General features: G+C 41.8%; 1 protein-coding gene across 1 annotated transcript in view; it reads left to right on the forward strand.

Annotated features, from left to right (window-relative positions):
• Positions 1-11,399: 11,399 nt before the first annotated feature.
• ITPK1 (inositol-tetrakisphosphate 1-kinase) overlaps positions 11,400-14,733 on the forward strand; it is a 136,627-nt gene continuing 133,293 nt past the window's right edge. The window contains exon 1 of the mRNA XM_084207250.1: positions 11,400-11,529. Within this exon, the coding sequence (XP_084063376.1) occupies positions 11,435-11,529 (95 nt within the window). The 5' untranslated portion in view covers positions 11,400-11,434. The remainder of the gene's footprint in view (positions 11,530-14,733) is intronic.

Genomic DNA, 14,733 nt, shown 5'->3' on the forward strand with positions numbered 1-14,733 from the left:
TCTCATCATACAGCAACTTCAAATTATGTCGACTGTTTCGGGTTTTGTTTTTTGGGTTTTTTTTGTTGTTGTTGTTATTTTGTTGTGTTTTTTTGTTGTTGTTGTTGTTTTGTTTTGGTGTTGTTTGGTTGGGAGGTTTTGTTTTTGTTTGTTTGGGGGTTTTGTTGTTGGGGTTTTTTTAAAATTATTATTATTGCTTTAATGCTCATTGAAGGCCCAAAAGTGACACAAGATGGCGCCCAGAACCACAGGCAGAGCCAACCTGAGCAACACCCTGACTGCCAGGTCAGAGATTTTACACTTTACTTCAGTTGAATGAAGATTTCATTATCTTTCCTGAAGTTGAAACAAGCCATTAGTGTAGTTCTGATGACAGATGTAGATATGAATAGCTACACACAGGTAATTACCCCTGGAACACTTCTCTCAACTAAATGCCATTCTTTCCATTCTTACAGGCGGTGAGGTCCCAGTTGATCTAAAAGTGAATAAAGCTCCTGTGTGGCTGACAGACCTTCCACTCAAGCATGGCTATATTGCATTTTCTTATATTGAGGTTAGAGATGATGATGAACCAGTTTATTTTTAAAAACCCACCTAGATGTCAAAGAGAAAGCTTCCAGTACAAATTAGTATGTGACTGTGTGAATGAATGGCTTGGCAGTGGATACATGTGCTAAGTGCAAAACTTGCATTTGCACTTAAGATTCTGAAGAAAAATCAGTGAAATGTGGACCTTATTCCTACTTAAGAAGCCTGTCTTTTCACTAAATGGTTGGAGTTGGAAAGAGAGGATGGTTTAGGATTTAACCTGCTTGCAAACCAAGTATAGGGTCAAGGGTCAGTCAAGGGTCTTCTCTGATAAACGTAGAGCCTGAGATTGTGGCTATAAAGAGAAGGATCTAAAAAATTTGAAGAGTTATAACAATCAAAAGCTGCCTTTAAAAGGTAAGGCATAACACCAGACAGAGTGATTTGTAGTATTTTTGGGCTAGATCTCAATCTGTATAAATTCATTGCTATGCTTAATGTCTGCCGCAGTAAAGGAAGGGACAGAGCAAGTAACTGAGGGTTCCTTGGTTGGTTAGTTTTAGCAGCAGGCCTCTGAGGGGGGAGGGAGGAATACCAAAATTAGTAGAACAAGAAGCAACTGTTCTCAGCTTTAGACAAATTCCAGTCACAAGTGCTGGTAATAATAAGGGGAAAGAACTCATAACTCTGCATATTGAAATGAGAACATACACCTGGTGAGACTCAAAAGGGAGTCAGCTTGGGAAACCTGAGGAGATAGAAGTCTGCTGAATCCAAAGGAAATAATATTTAATGAACAGAATCAAAGAATCAATCATGGGATTTTGTAGCATTAAAAAATGTTTGACCTAGTTTTGACATACAATGTATTTTTGTAGAAATATTTGGTTTATTTTGAAGGTAAACCAGAGAAGCAATGGAGCAGCAAGAGCTGGCTGCTCCATAGAGGGCAGGAGCCAAGCATAATAACACAGGTGATGAGCCAGAGCCTGACTGCCCAAGCCCAGACCCACAGAGCCTGAGCAAGGCAAGGAGGGAACACTGGATTCAGACCGGAGTACAGAGCATCAGGCAAGTAACAAGGCAGGTCCAAGGTCAAGCTGTGAAGGCAGCCCACAGGCTAAGGTCAGATCCAGTGAGAACTAGGGTCAGACATCACCTAGCAATTGCCATGAAGGTCCATATTGATAAGAAAAGACTGAGGTCAAGCTAGGAAGTCAGTCTGTGACTCCAGATCCAGGTAAACATGGCTTGGCATAGTCATGGCTGAGCAGTGGACACATACTGATACAGGTCAGGCATGAAAGCACAGGGCTTGGCTAAACTGGGGCTCCTGAGCCCATGGGCAGGGGTCAGGTGATGATTGTTGGGGCTATTAAGACCTGCTAGGATGCTCAGGATCCTGACAAACTACATAGGATAAATGAGGGTTAACAAGAGGAATCAGAGGGGTTAGTTGTAAACTTTAAGTCAAACAAAGTTTTCATAACTCAGTATTAATAGAAAGTCTTTCCTAGGCTTAGATTTTAGCCAAAATAAAAAAGCAAAGGTGGAATACCTGAGATGATTACAAAACCAAAATTAGCTGGCCTTCCAAATGGAAGGCAGAAGCTGAAGGAGAAAATGCATCTCACATCCTTTTTGGTGGATCTTGTGTTTATATTTAGCAGAGTTGTAGTAGGTTCTCACTGGCAAGTAATCAAGAAGAGCGATTCTAATAACAGAGACATTTCTGTCAAGATGGCATTAGCCTTCCACTTTGTAGGACACTGATTTGTGATTCATCTAGAACATCATGTTCCTGGATCTTTTCCTTCTTAATCCTAACTCTAAACCACCCTTTTGGCTAGAGAACTAGGATCCTTACAGACTGCATATATGTTGGGATTCCAAGGGAAAAACTCATGTGAATTTTTATCAGTGAGTGCATGAATGCCCAGTGTTTCTGCAGCTTGTAGCAGCTTTATTTAGTAGATGTAGTTACAGTGAATTTTGTAGTATCCTGTTGTGGTGTAATAAGTTGTTTTGATCAGTTTCTATAATTTAGTGTGAGTTAAGAACATTAGTTTGCTTCAATTCATATGATTTATTTTATGTTTTATGAATCTTTAGTTTGTGTTTTAGAACTTTTGTTTCTTCTGAAAATAAGGCTATAATCTTCTGATTCCCTTTTTTTTCTTTAATGGTTGTTTTGTCTGCACTGCTGTCTTTCTTTGAACTTTTTTGTTGGAGACACCTGTTTTCTTATAGAGTGTAGCACAATCATTTGGGAACATGCAAGAAACTTTTCTATAGGATTGAATTTTTATATTTTATTTATTTCTTATTTTAAATTGAAATAGTATTTTTGCTTGGTTTGGCTACCTTGACCACATGAAGAAGAGCTATTCAGTGAGGTGAATGGTGATCTTTATCACTTTTGACTTACTTTGTATACTTTGAATTTTTGGGACCTTAAATTACCTTAATCTTAAATTCTCAGTTCCTGAAATTCTGCTTCTACCATTTGTTTTTTGGCAGTAGCTGCATCTGAGTTAAGCTTCAGGCAATCATGTTATCCAGCTTGTTTGAATACCATCCATACTTTGTTCTTAGTTGTAGAAATATTTATCATCTTTCCAACAAACTTTTTGATATTTACAAATGGAGTAGCTATCTCATTCTCTCAAACATCCACAGTAAATATCTGCCAAAGGAAGAATTACACACTACAGCCCTTTGTCAATGTGCCTATAAAGAACTGAGTCTTTTATGAAAAAGGGCCTTGGTATTTTAGACAGAACTCTTCACTACACTGATGCTCCTTGTTCATTACTTACCTCTGAAGGAACACCTCATGGCTGCATTGTTCAGTGTTTACCTCTGAATAATACCTTGTTCATTATTTACCCTCGTGGCTGCATTGTCTGTGGTAAACAATTCTGGCCGGAAAGAGATAAAATCTTTGCTTTTACCTTCTCCTTTTCAACCAATTACAAAGTAGCTTCAAAGTTGAGCAAGAACTAACAAAACATACTGAAAGGATATGGGCAGAGGTGTCTGGTAACTGCCTATTCCTCTCCATGGCATTTATTCAAACAGAGGACAAATACAGTTTATGCAGAGGCAATGCAGATATTGATCTGATATAACCCAGCATTGTACTGGCCTTGGAGGAAAGAGAACTTGCAGTATTTTTGTCAAACTAGTTTACAGTTATAAATTGCATTTCAACAAAACCATTATTCATTACAATTTATTTGTTTTGGTTAAATCCCCACAAATAATATAAAAACCACCCCAAGTCCACTTCCAAAGCCACCATTAAACTCCTGAGAATTCTGCTTTTCCATGTTTTCAACTAAAGTCAGTTCATACTACCAGAAAGGAACAGTTATTAAATTTTCATGCTGAGTTTGCAGCTGTCAACATGTTTGGTCATATAAACAAGTTAACTGAAATATGAACCATGTTAAGAAGAAAAACAGAATCCTTCTTCTGTCCATGTAGATAGTCCAAGAGAAACATCTGACCATCTCAGAGAATGACTGCTCCATCCTCGCAAGAGGGGTGATCTTTTTTAAATTTCCACTAATTATCTCTCCTTCAGTGGTGCTTATGTGAAGCAAGTCAGTAATGCCATAGAATTATTGTAGAGATTTAGTTATTGCCTCTTCTGAGATTCCCAATTTCCAGGGTGTACCTATCTTGCTCTAGACTGTAAACTGTATGCAGCAGGGAGTATCTATATTTAGATTTTCCAGAAACATCCCTTTCTTTCACTAAACAAATAGTGAAAGAACTCAGTTCAGATCAGGCCTTTTTCCAAGCTCAAAGGATCCCAACTTTTTTTGCATAGACCAGGATGGAGGTTTGGAGGAGGTAGACAGCATATTAAGATTTGCAGAATCTAACCTTTCAAAAACAAAAACAAACACCAAAACAACAACAAGAAGAAGAAGTGAAAACCAAACAAACAAAAACCAAAGAAGCTTCAATACCCCAACAAAACCAAACCAAGCAAACAAAAAGAACTTTATGTGTGTGTCTTTTAGGAACCTCTTCCCTCTCTCCTGTTAGAGCTTAGGAATTACCCATAGTTACTAACATTAAAATGTACTGCAAGAGGCATATGTGTAAGATGTCCACCCATATAATGCAAGGGTTGATAGGTTCTTAGTCACAGAAATATCTGCATAGATAATAAAAAAAGAGAACTCAGAGGCAGGCTGAATGACAGAAGTACCTGATGGTTTATCCAAGCTCCAGAGCTGCAGAGCACCTCGTTTCTCATGGAAGTGCTCAATGTCAGTCAGCTGTCACAAGGGCACACTGTCAGCTCAGCTGAGAGGCCAGCACCAGAGGGGAGGCTTTCATACAAATGTCATCAACTGGAAGTAAATCTTCATCCTCATCTGTAAAGAGGGCTCCTGTTGTTGTCCTGTTGTTTATCTTTAGTGAAAAATAAAAGTCTGTTCACTGTAGCTGTGAAGCTTTTAAGTACTCACCTACCCTGTATCCTGAATTAGCCTTTTTCTGAAGCCCATGCTAGAGGTCTGTACCAGAAATCAGCTCAGAGATCCAGAATGACTCAAACATTCAAATCGAGATATTAACAGCAGTTGATGGTTACTCTCAAAGGGAAAAATTGAATAATTTATCAGTAAGTAAGTAAGTATTTGCATTTCATTTAATAAAAGCACATTAAGCAGTATTTGCAAATCTTTAAAGCAAAAGTCATTATGTTTTTTCCTTACTGTGCAGAATTTTTAAGCTGCTGCTCTGTGCTATATAAAATGAAATTTCAGTAATGCCTACTGTCATACACTCTGTCACGTAATTCAAAGTGAATATTTAAATATCTCCAGCTTAACACGTTTATTACTGCATTTGTTGGCATTCTTAAAGAGGGGAAATGTCCACTTCACACAAATGTATGCTTGATTTGCCTTTCACCCACACTATGTAAACACAGTCATCATAAAAACATGAAGGTACTGGGAGAGTAAAGAAATACACTGCTATGAGACTGTAAGAAGTGTAATGCATCCAAATCAACACCTTCTCCACATGAAAAAGCATCTGGCTTAAATTAGTTTGTCACTGTAGGTGCATTTCTGCACTGTTTTTTTTAATAGGAGTTCGAGCACCTCCATTCTAAATTGATGCCTCTACCTAGTGCAGAACTTATTTGCCAGACGTTTGTAGTGTTCTGGGTAAGTGTTACCAGTTGAAGTGCTTCACCGCGGAATCCAGTGCATAAATGATGATGTTGCAATGGACTGTGATGCAAACTTATTCCTATCCTGATCTGGATATTGAAGCAGAGGTTACCACTTCAAGGTTTTTTCATCTTCTATTCTGTCACTCTTTTTTCACTAGCTAGAAACTATAATTCTCAGATTGTTGGCAAGTTTTTGAAGTGCTAGTTCTAAGTGCTCTGGCAAAACAGCCTCTGAAGCAGTGGAAAATCTTTAGCTTGGTAAAATTAGGCAGCCTGATACTTTTCTGGAGTGGCTTCACAGAGTGAAAATGCTTAGAGACTTGGTTAGCCAACACTGCACTGGTGGGTGAGAACAGACACCCTAACCCAGGGGGTTCAGAAACAACAGTGGAACAGAAGGTGTAGATGCCCCTTCTCTTGAAATCTGCACAAATAAGGCCCCTAAAACCCCACCAATGTTAGCCAGCAACACAAGAGTTCTGTAACTGTAGAAAAATCTGTGACAGCTGCAAGGTCTCCTTTCCCCAGCTGTGTGGAGAGATGGAAAACCACTCTTTTGGGGCTATTGTCATTGATAGCAAGTGGAGATGATTAGCAACAGGTTTGAATTCTCTCAAGACTGAGTAGGTGAGATCCTTTGACAAGACCCACATATCTATTATTTTCCCCCACCCCAATCCAGGCTTCATCATCTTCAGAAAGTGTCCTACAAATTGTGGTCAATCCTTCTGGGAGGTTCTTTTGGTTTGCAGAGTGGCTAAAATCTAAACCATCTGAAACCACTGTCAGCTTTACCCTCAAGACATCTGGGCTAACTTCTAATTCTCTGGCTTATAAACCATTTTCTTAAGAGAACTCTATAGTCCAAGTAGCTGAAAAACTACTTAAGTGCTTGAAACATTTTTATGACAGCTCCTTGGCACATCCTGAGCCCCCTGCCATCTAAATGTGGCATGAGGGCTTTCCTCTCTTTTGGTTATTGAGTGTGGGGATTAGATAACATTTTAGAATGCACTCTCAGTGGGAAAAAGCCAAGGATGGAGGATGACTGGTGGAGCAAGACAGATTGTATTCCTGCCTCTAGGAGAATAGTAAGTTGGAATCAACTCAGTGCACCGTTGGTGTGTAAGTATGAAAGGTTTGTGAGCACAAGAGGAACAGCACCTGACTTAAAGCTGGGCTTTCCCAACTGTTCTTCTAGATAATCACCCAGAAGCATCTTTAGTTAACTTCAGGATAGTTGGGGCATGTCCAGAACTCTTGTCTGTCTAAGGGAAGCTCATTTTGGTTAGGATTGGGGGTGTTTCCAAAAGCTTTTCTAGATCGTGTTGAAGTGTGAGTTTCCTCTTGTGTGTCACTGGCAAAAATGAGGTATGTCCTTCTGCAACATCCTCATATACTGGGGATACTATCAGATGGATTTGGTTTGTTGGTTTTTTGGGTTTTTTTTTTTTTCTTTAATACACTACAGTTAGTTGGTTTTGGAATACTGCTGGCATGGGCTTTGGAAATGCTTTACTGCATCTATTCTTTTTGCACTTGTAAGACATTGTGGTAGCTTTTGAAAAAGATGGAAATTGCTGCCCTTCCCAGAGAGGAAAGCCAGTATCCCCTGATGGGACTGTACAAAATCAGCAAACACAATGGCCTGTGAACTGTTGGTGAACTCTAAGGAGGCATTTAAACAAAACAGGAAAAGGGTCCTCAATCACTGGAGCCATGAGAAGAAAGTGCAAGTGATGGTGTAGCCCACACCGGACTTGTATCTTTCCTGTCCTCTCAGTTTTAGCAGTTTAAAAGGTTCAACTGTAGCTCCAAACAGTTCATGGAAATGGAGAACCACTAGAATGAGGACATGTTCTTTAGGTCACCTTGAACATGTCCTCAACAGGAGAAGCAAAGACAGATGTAAGCCAGCAAAATATGGGACAATAGTGGTACGATTCATATATGTCCAGGTTACTTTTCATGAATTTATATACATGAGTTATGTGTCCATGTCACTCTGATTTGCATTCTATTAAAATAGCTACATTGTTTTTTAAATATAATAAATTACAGCAATGCAAAATATGTGGTAAGATGGCTCATTTTGCTGTAAGCATGCTCCCAGAATTGTTATAGGTACTTAAAAGCACCTGATTAAAAAATCACAAACAGCTATAAGCAGAATAACTCAGCATGAAACTGTAGTTCAAGAAAACCTCACTGCAGCCTAGTCCTTATCCAGGTCTCAGTCCAAACCTTGATAAACTGTGAGGTCACCCAAATCCTTCAGAGAACAATCTTTCAGGATTTCCTTGCACATAAAGTTTGAATCATTTTAACTACACTGAATCAACCACCAAGGTATTTATCTCCATATGTCTGCATTGACAGAGTTTGCATGAGCATTATTTCCACAGAGCTGCTTGCCATAGTAAAAGGCAAGAGAGCTACAGTAATGTAGCTGTGCGTCTGTGTCCACAGTTGGGTTTTGACTAGCAGAAGTTACTCAGTTTTAAAAAAATCTGCTCCTACTGACATAATTATGCTGGCATGGGACTTTGTCATCTTTTGTCTCAGCCACATAGATTTTTTGTGGCTTTAAATTCTTTATTCACTGATGAAATGCTTTCCTTGGCTTATGAGCTTATACAGAGTCTGTCCCCAACACGCTCCATGATAAGCAAGCGAACTTGGCAGCCAGACCTTTTTTTTTCCTGAAGCATATACATTGATCAGAGCTCAGGATAGACAACTTTTTGAGGTGTATATAAAGTAAGATGTACCTTCTCATAAAGGTGATTTCCTTGCAGTTTCAAAAAGCCCATAGTTATCCTATTTTCATGGCTGGAACAGAAGTATCCAGCTTTGTCAAAGCCCCTGTATTTGTTGAAGGGTTAGAAGACAAGGTATGAGAGGTTCCAGCTAAACAAGGGAAACCTGCTTTGGCCTGTAGCTGAAGCTAAGATGAAGAGGAAGATAGTTCTGATTGCTGGAGGGCTCAAGATCCTAATCAACCCTCACCCCTTTAATTAGCATGGAGCAACTCATGAGCTGCAGCTTACAGAGTTGGGCCACAGAGTCACAGGAATAGTCAGCTTGCTCCTGATCAGGAATTGCATAAATATTACCCTGGGGCTTCCTGTGGTCACAGGTTTGGCATTGCCTGAACAAGCTCTGCAATGTAAACAGAGGATTGCAATTTATTTAGCAACACTGTACAGCAAGATGCAGTACAGAGGCACATCAGGTGAAATGTTTCCCACATCTGCAGTTGTTCAAGGGTTAAGATTCAAAAAGTATAGTTTAAAATGAAGGCATTTACCAACTTCTTCCTAAGATTGAACCTGGTCTTTGATATATGTCATATAAATTTATCTCTATTGGAGCAAAGCAAATTCCTCCTTTTTACTGCATGTGCTTCATTTCCAAAGGAGCTAGGAATGCACAACATCTCTAAAAACCTGCTCTCCCCTATCTAGAAAAAAGTACACAAATATTTTTGTCTCTGCAGACTGTGTTGTAGATTGGTCTGAAGCCATGATATTTCTTAAAGAAAAAAACATTCCTTCAGAAAGAAATAATTTTGTAAGTTGGCCTCAATAATTTCATGTTTCAATACATTCATATTCCATTTTGATACAAATATAAATGTTGAGCTTAATATACCGACACAAATTCTAATAAAGTCTAAAATAAGTCCAGTGAAATGATAGTGGAAATAAAGCGCTGATATTGGCAAGATAAAACACTTCATAACAAAAAACCCAAGTCAATTTGTTTTGGGATTTTTATATTAATATGATAATGTTTGATAAAGTCTTGTATTTTTGAGGTACAAATTTTTCCAAAATTACCATGCTCCCATAAAATGTTTAAATATCAGTGAAACATTCTGCAACAGGAATCATGCTATCAAAATACATTTACTAATTCTAATTACATTAATTAATAAAATGAAAAAATGTGTGAATATGATTAAGATAAAAAGTGTTCTGTAAAATAAAGGTTAGAACATAGCAGTGGTAAATAAGATGAAGGAGAAAAAGATAGCTATTTATTCCTCAAAGCAACCACAAATGGAGAAAAAATACTATGATATAAATTTTCAAAAACTATTGGTATGAGCTGTTTGCAGGTGGTTCCATTCCTTGCCTATTTTCCAATATACCCTTGGGTCAAGATGACTGCACTGTTCATGTGAGTAATGACAGGAATGTAAAATGCTTTCTACCTACTCCCTAAATCAATTACCCCTTTCATATTTCTTAGGGCTTTCACCTTTCCTTTGCATGGATACTTCTACAATTTTCCAGTACTCTGCTGAAGTTATAAAACCGCATTTGTTGTGGCACTGTGAGTCAGCAGAACTCGCTGAGCAGTTCCCACTGCACAGGGCTCCAGGGCTGGTTCACAGAAAGCGTCATCACAGAAGCATCATCTGCACCTCAGCTCAGGATTGCAGGTACTGCAATCCAACCCCTCTGTGAAGGGCATAGTCATTGTAAAGGCTGTGCTTTCCATTCCTGGAGAGACAGAGAAAAATGTTCAGGCTGAAATCATTATCGTTTCAGATGAAGGGGAAAAACAAAAACGAGGAAATGATACTTTGCTGTGAGACAGCACGGTAATTCAGACTGAAAAATTCTTCCTCTAAAATGAAGCACAGAACAGCTGCCTCAGTATTTAGGGATGCACAACCCAAAAATTAGAATGTCAGTCCATGCTTGCATTGGCTGCCTTCTGTCTCTTGCAACAGAAAGTTAAATATCAGACAGCTATTATTGCAAACTCTGTTTAATCCCTGCAGATACTTGCAAATGCTGGAAGAAAGCTTTGCAGTGAAGACTCATGTTTACTTGGAACATTTTTTCTGTGAAAGATGTACTGACCAAGTACTTTCAATAGTACCCACAGGAAATGTAAGTACTGTGTAGAACTGTTCCTCCCTAGGAAGCCAAAATCCCACGGGGCATCCGCGGGCCACGCCCCCGGGCCCCCCGGCCGGGCCAGGCCCAGAAAGGGGCGCTGTCTCTTTAAGGCGGCGGCGCGCGCGCCCCCTGGCGGCGGCAGCGGAGTCCGGGGGCCGGGCGCGGCCCCGCGGCGCTGCGGCGGGGCGGGAGCGTCCCGGTGCCGCCCCGCGAGGTGGGTGGGAGCGGAGCGGAGGGGACGGCCCGGAGGAGGAGGAAGTGGAGGCGGCTGAGAATAGCGGGCAAATGGGGAGCTGAGCGGCTGCAGCAGCAGCAGCACCGCGGCCGCGCAGCAGCAGCAGCAGCAGCAGCAGCGGCGACGACGACGGCGGCAGCAGCAGCAGCAGCAGGCAGGCACGGAGGCGAGCTCGGCGGCGGGGTCCGTGCGTGCGGGCGCTGCGGGCGTGCCGCGGGGCGGGCGGCAGCGGCGGCGGCGTGCCTGCTCGGCTGGGCGCCCCGGGGCTGGTGCGGGGAGCGGCTTCTCTCTGCTTCGGCGAGCTGCCCGCCTGTGCGGGAAAGGGCCTGTCGGGGCTGCCCGCCTGCCGGGAGCTGCCCCTGGCGCGGCGCGGCTCGGCTCGGCTCGGCGGTTCAGCGGGGCGGGCGGGGAGCAGCGGCCGCCGCGGGGAACCGGCTGATCCTCCTTTCTCTGCTTCTCTTCCAGCCGTCGTTTGGCAGGCGCCGAGTGCGAGCGGCAGCCGCGCTGCCCCGCCGCCCCGGACTGGTCTCCTGCTCGCGGGGCGGCACCATGCAGACCTTCCTGAAGGGGAAGCGGGTGGGATACTGGCTGAGCGAGAAGAAGATCAGGAAACTGAATTTCCAGGCCTTCGCCGAGCTCTGCCGGTAAGGAGGCGGCCCTCGCCGCGGGGAGCGCCGGGGCAGGCGGCGGCGGCCCCGGGATGGGGCTGGGGACGCTCCGTGCTCGGCCGCGGTCCGCGCCGCCTTCGGGCGTACCGCACTCGGTGCGTGGCTCCGCCGAGCCGCCTCTGCCCTCCGGGAGCGGGGCCGCAGCGCTCGCAGTGCCCCGGGCACCCCGCCCCGCTGCTGCCGGGCCGGGCTAAGCGCTCCTGCTTCCCGCTCACCTGGGCGCTGCCGGTCGCTCCAGGGAAACACTATCCGGCATGGTGCAGCGTCCCCGTGGGTGTGCCAGGGCCCGGCGTTACTGCCCGCCTGGGTGCCTTCCTGCCCTCTGCTTCCAGACAAGTCTCTGGTATTCTCGTTGAAATAGAGTAACTTGGGATCTTTGCGGACCCTCTTCCAAAGACGAATTATTATTAGAAAGGTTCAAACGTTTGGGAAGAACTTTCCTTCAAGTTATGTGAAAGCACGTAAAATTAGGGTCTACAAACCCCTGAGTAAGCTTGTATTCATTTGAGATGTGAATGAGACATCTGAATATGGTATAACTGTTTGAGTTACGCATCTATTTTGTGCTGTCCCAGAGGTAAAGGTTAGTTTGATAAGCTGTAATTAGACTTTATCTGAATAGCTTAGAGGATAATTTTTGTGGTATATTACACAATTTTATTATTTAATTGGGAGTTTAAACTCCATGTGGGTCCAAGGTCTTGTGACACATGCATTACAGCTACGGGTACTGAATAATAGATTTTTATTACTTCAGTCTCATAGTAAGTTTATTACAAGGAGACTAAATCAGGTTTGATAATTGAAAAATATGCTGCAAACTTTACAGAATATATGAGACTTCAAATACACTTTCTTTAAAGCATGTCATGCTAAAAAACACCAATCCCTGTGAAATTTCTGTTGACAGTACTTGCTTCTTTCTGTAAAGATGAAGGAGGCGGAACAGAAAACTGTTTCAAGAAAGTGACAAACTTTTACATCAGTTTTTGTACTTGACATTCTGTATTCCCTCTGTCAAACTTAAACGCAACTTACTAGACTTTTTTCAAGTATAAAAAGGGCCACAAGTTCTGATTTAATGTCTAATTTCATGTGGTTCTCCAAGCAAAATTCTTGCCAATTAATAATGCTAAATTTTGCCCTTGTATGAGATTTTAGGTTAGTTTTGTGATGCTCAAAAATACACTTTTACCTCTATTAGGCATACAAAAAGCTTTTTTAGGGCCTTGACGTATTATATAGGCTGGTTTTCATGCCTGAAAACTACAGTGAATCTCAGAAAATCTATTAAAAACTTCTTGGTATTATGTTCTGTACACTGTTATATTTAGAAATCTCCAAAAGAGACTTTTTCTTCTCCGTTGTCCTTGTTTCTCTTTTTGACTAAGTGCTTTGCTTCCTTTCTCTCTACCTAGAAATTCCTTACATTTGTGTTACGTAATGTGGATCTACAATTTCTTTGTGTACTGTACAAACTTATTAATAGTTTTGGGTCATCATGCTGCTGTGAAAATTGTCCCCAAAGTGTCTCTTTTGCTACACTTTACTAATTTCTTGCTGAAAAGTAGGCTACCTCATCCTGTACAGGCTCAGCTCAATTTGAATAGTCTAAGTTCAGTTTGAATAGCATTTACAGATGCTGGATAGAGATGGCTGCTCATACATGCTTTGATACTTTTAAAATCATTATTAGCATTTCTGTACAAGCAGAGATAAATGTTTGGTTTAAGTATCAGTACAGTCATTGGAGCACATTCTGCTGATATCCTGGATTCTCTGTTTTCATTCCTAGCAACTTCTATTGACATCAAAGGGAAGCTGCATTCATTTAGGCAAAGATTTCAAGTGTTTTATGGATAATATCTACTTGATAACTTGTCTGCTTGTAAACTTTTTTTTGCTGTAGAAGAAGCCGTGCCAAGCTTAACATACATCTTACTACAAATCTTGTGTGTGGTAAAAAACAAGACAAGCATTCTCATTCCTGTACAGTGATTCATGTGTTAGAGTGGACTATGTATCTGTCTGTCTGCTCTATGTGCTTTATGGTGACTGCTACTTGGAATTTATTTGCCTGTTGCCTAGGGATATACTTTCTGGATGACTACAAAGTTCAGATTTGTTTGTATGAGTTTGTAATGAAGCAGTTATATAGTCCAGGAAAGTAAGAGGAGGCTCCTAATGAACTCATGAAGCATGCTGGGTTTAAATCAGGAGAATTATTAGGATAAGGAGAATCTTTATTTCTTTACAGTTAGCCAGGGCAGCCACTTCTTGTGCAAAGCACTGACATCCTAAAGAGGCATGGACAAACATTTCAAAATCTGTTCAAAGCATTGTCTGAGAGACAGGCTCTAAGTGCTAGACTGCTTTCTTAAGTGTGGCTCCAGGTTTTAGGTTAGATTGTTTGAGCTGAGATATTAGCCAGTGTGAGTGGACCAGAAATTAAGGTGTAGCTTTGGGGTGTAGGCAGTCATGGCTTCAGCTTTCTGCTCCACAAACATTGGGCAGGAACCTTAAATACTTTCCTCATGTTTGTATCCATCTTGAAACTTTCTGTATAACTGACAAGAGAGCTGTGCTGCGTGAACATAGTGTCCTGGGACTTTTGCCTAATCTTTTTATCCACAGGGGAATCTTCATCTTATCAAACGTCTTTGAGTTCACCTGCGTGTTTGGTCCTCACTGGGAAAGACTAGATATGTCCTACTTGAGCTGTATTCTTTGTAGAGTTAAAGGTAGTGCCTGTGGTTGTATCTACCTTCACATTTATGGCCCAGACCAGTGATCCCAAATTGTTGAGGGGCCCCCCAGGGCAGACCTTAATGCTTCTACATCTCCTTGGGGGTTCTGAGCAGAGTGATGAGCAAAAAGGCAGTGTGTTTTCACCAGCCAGTTGCAGAGAATCACTGATTTCTGAATAGTGTCTTAAGAGCTGTTGACCTGGAGAATAGAATACTTGGCCTGTTACCTGGGAAGCCTGGTTTCAAGCCTGTAGCTGATGTCTCTCAAGGGAGACTGAAGATGCGCTGAGCTCACTCTGATCCTCTGGCTGAACCTGACGCTGTGTTTAGAGAGGGATGTGACTTTGACTAACCTGGTACTGGGGAGCATTCTCCCTGCTGTGTCTGAAGCACTATGGCAAAGGCATTCCTTTGGGATGAGGTGTGTCCTCAG

Source organism: Fringilla coelebs (assembly GCF_963513975.1).
Source record: "Fringilla coelebs genome assembly, chromosome: 6".
Classification (NCBI taxonomy): Eukaryota; Metazoa; Chordata; class Aves; order Passeriformes; family Fringillidae; genus Fringilla; species Fringilla coelebs.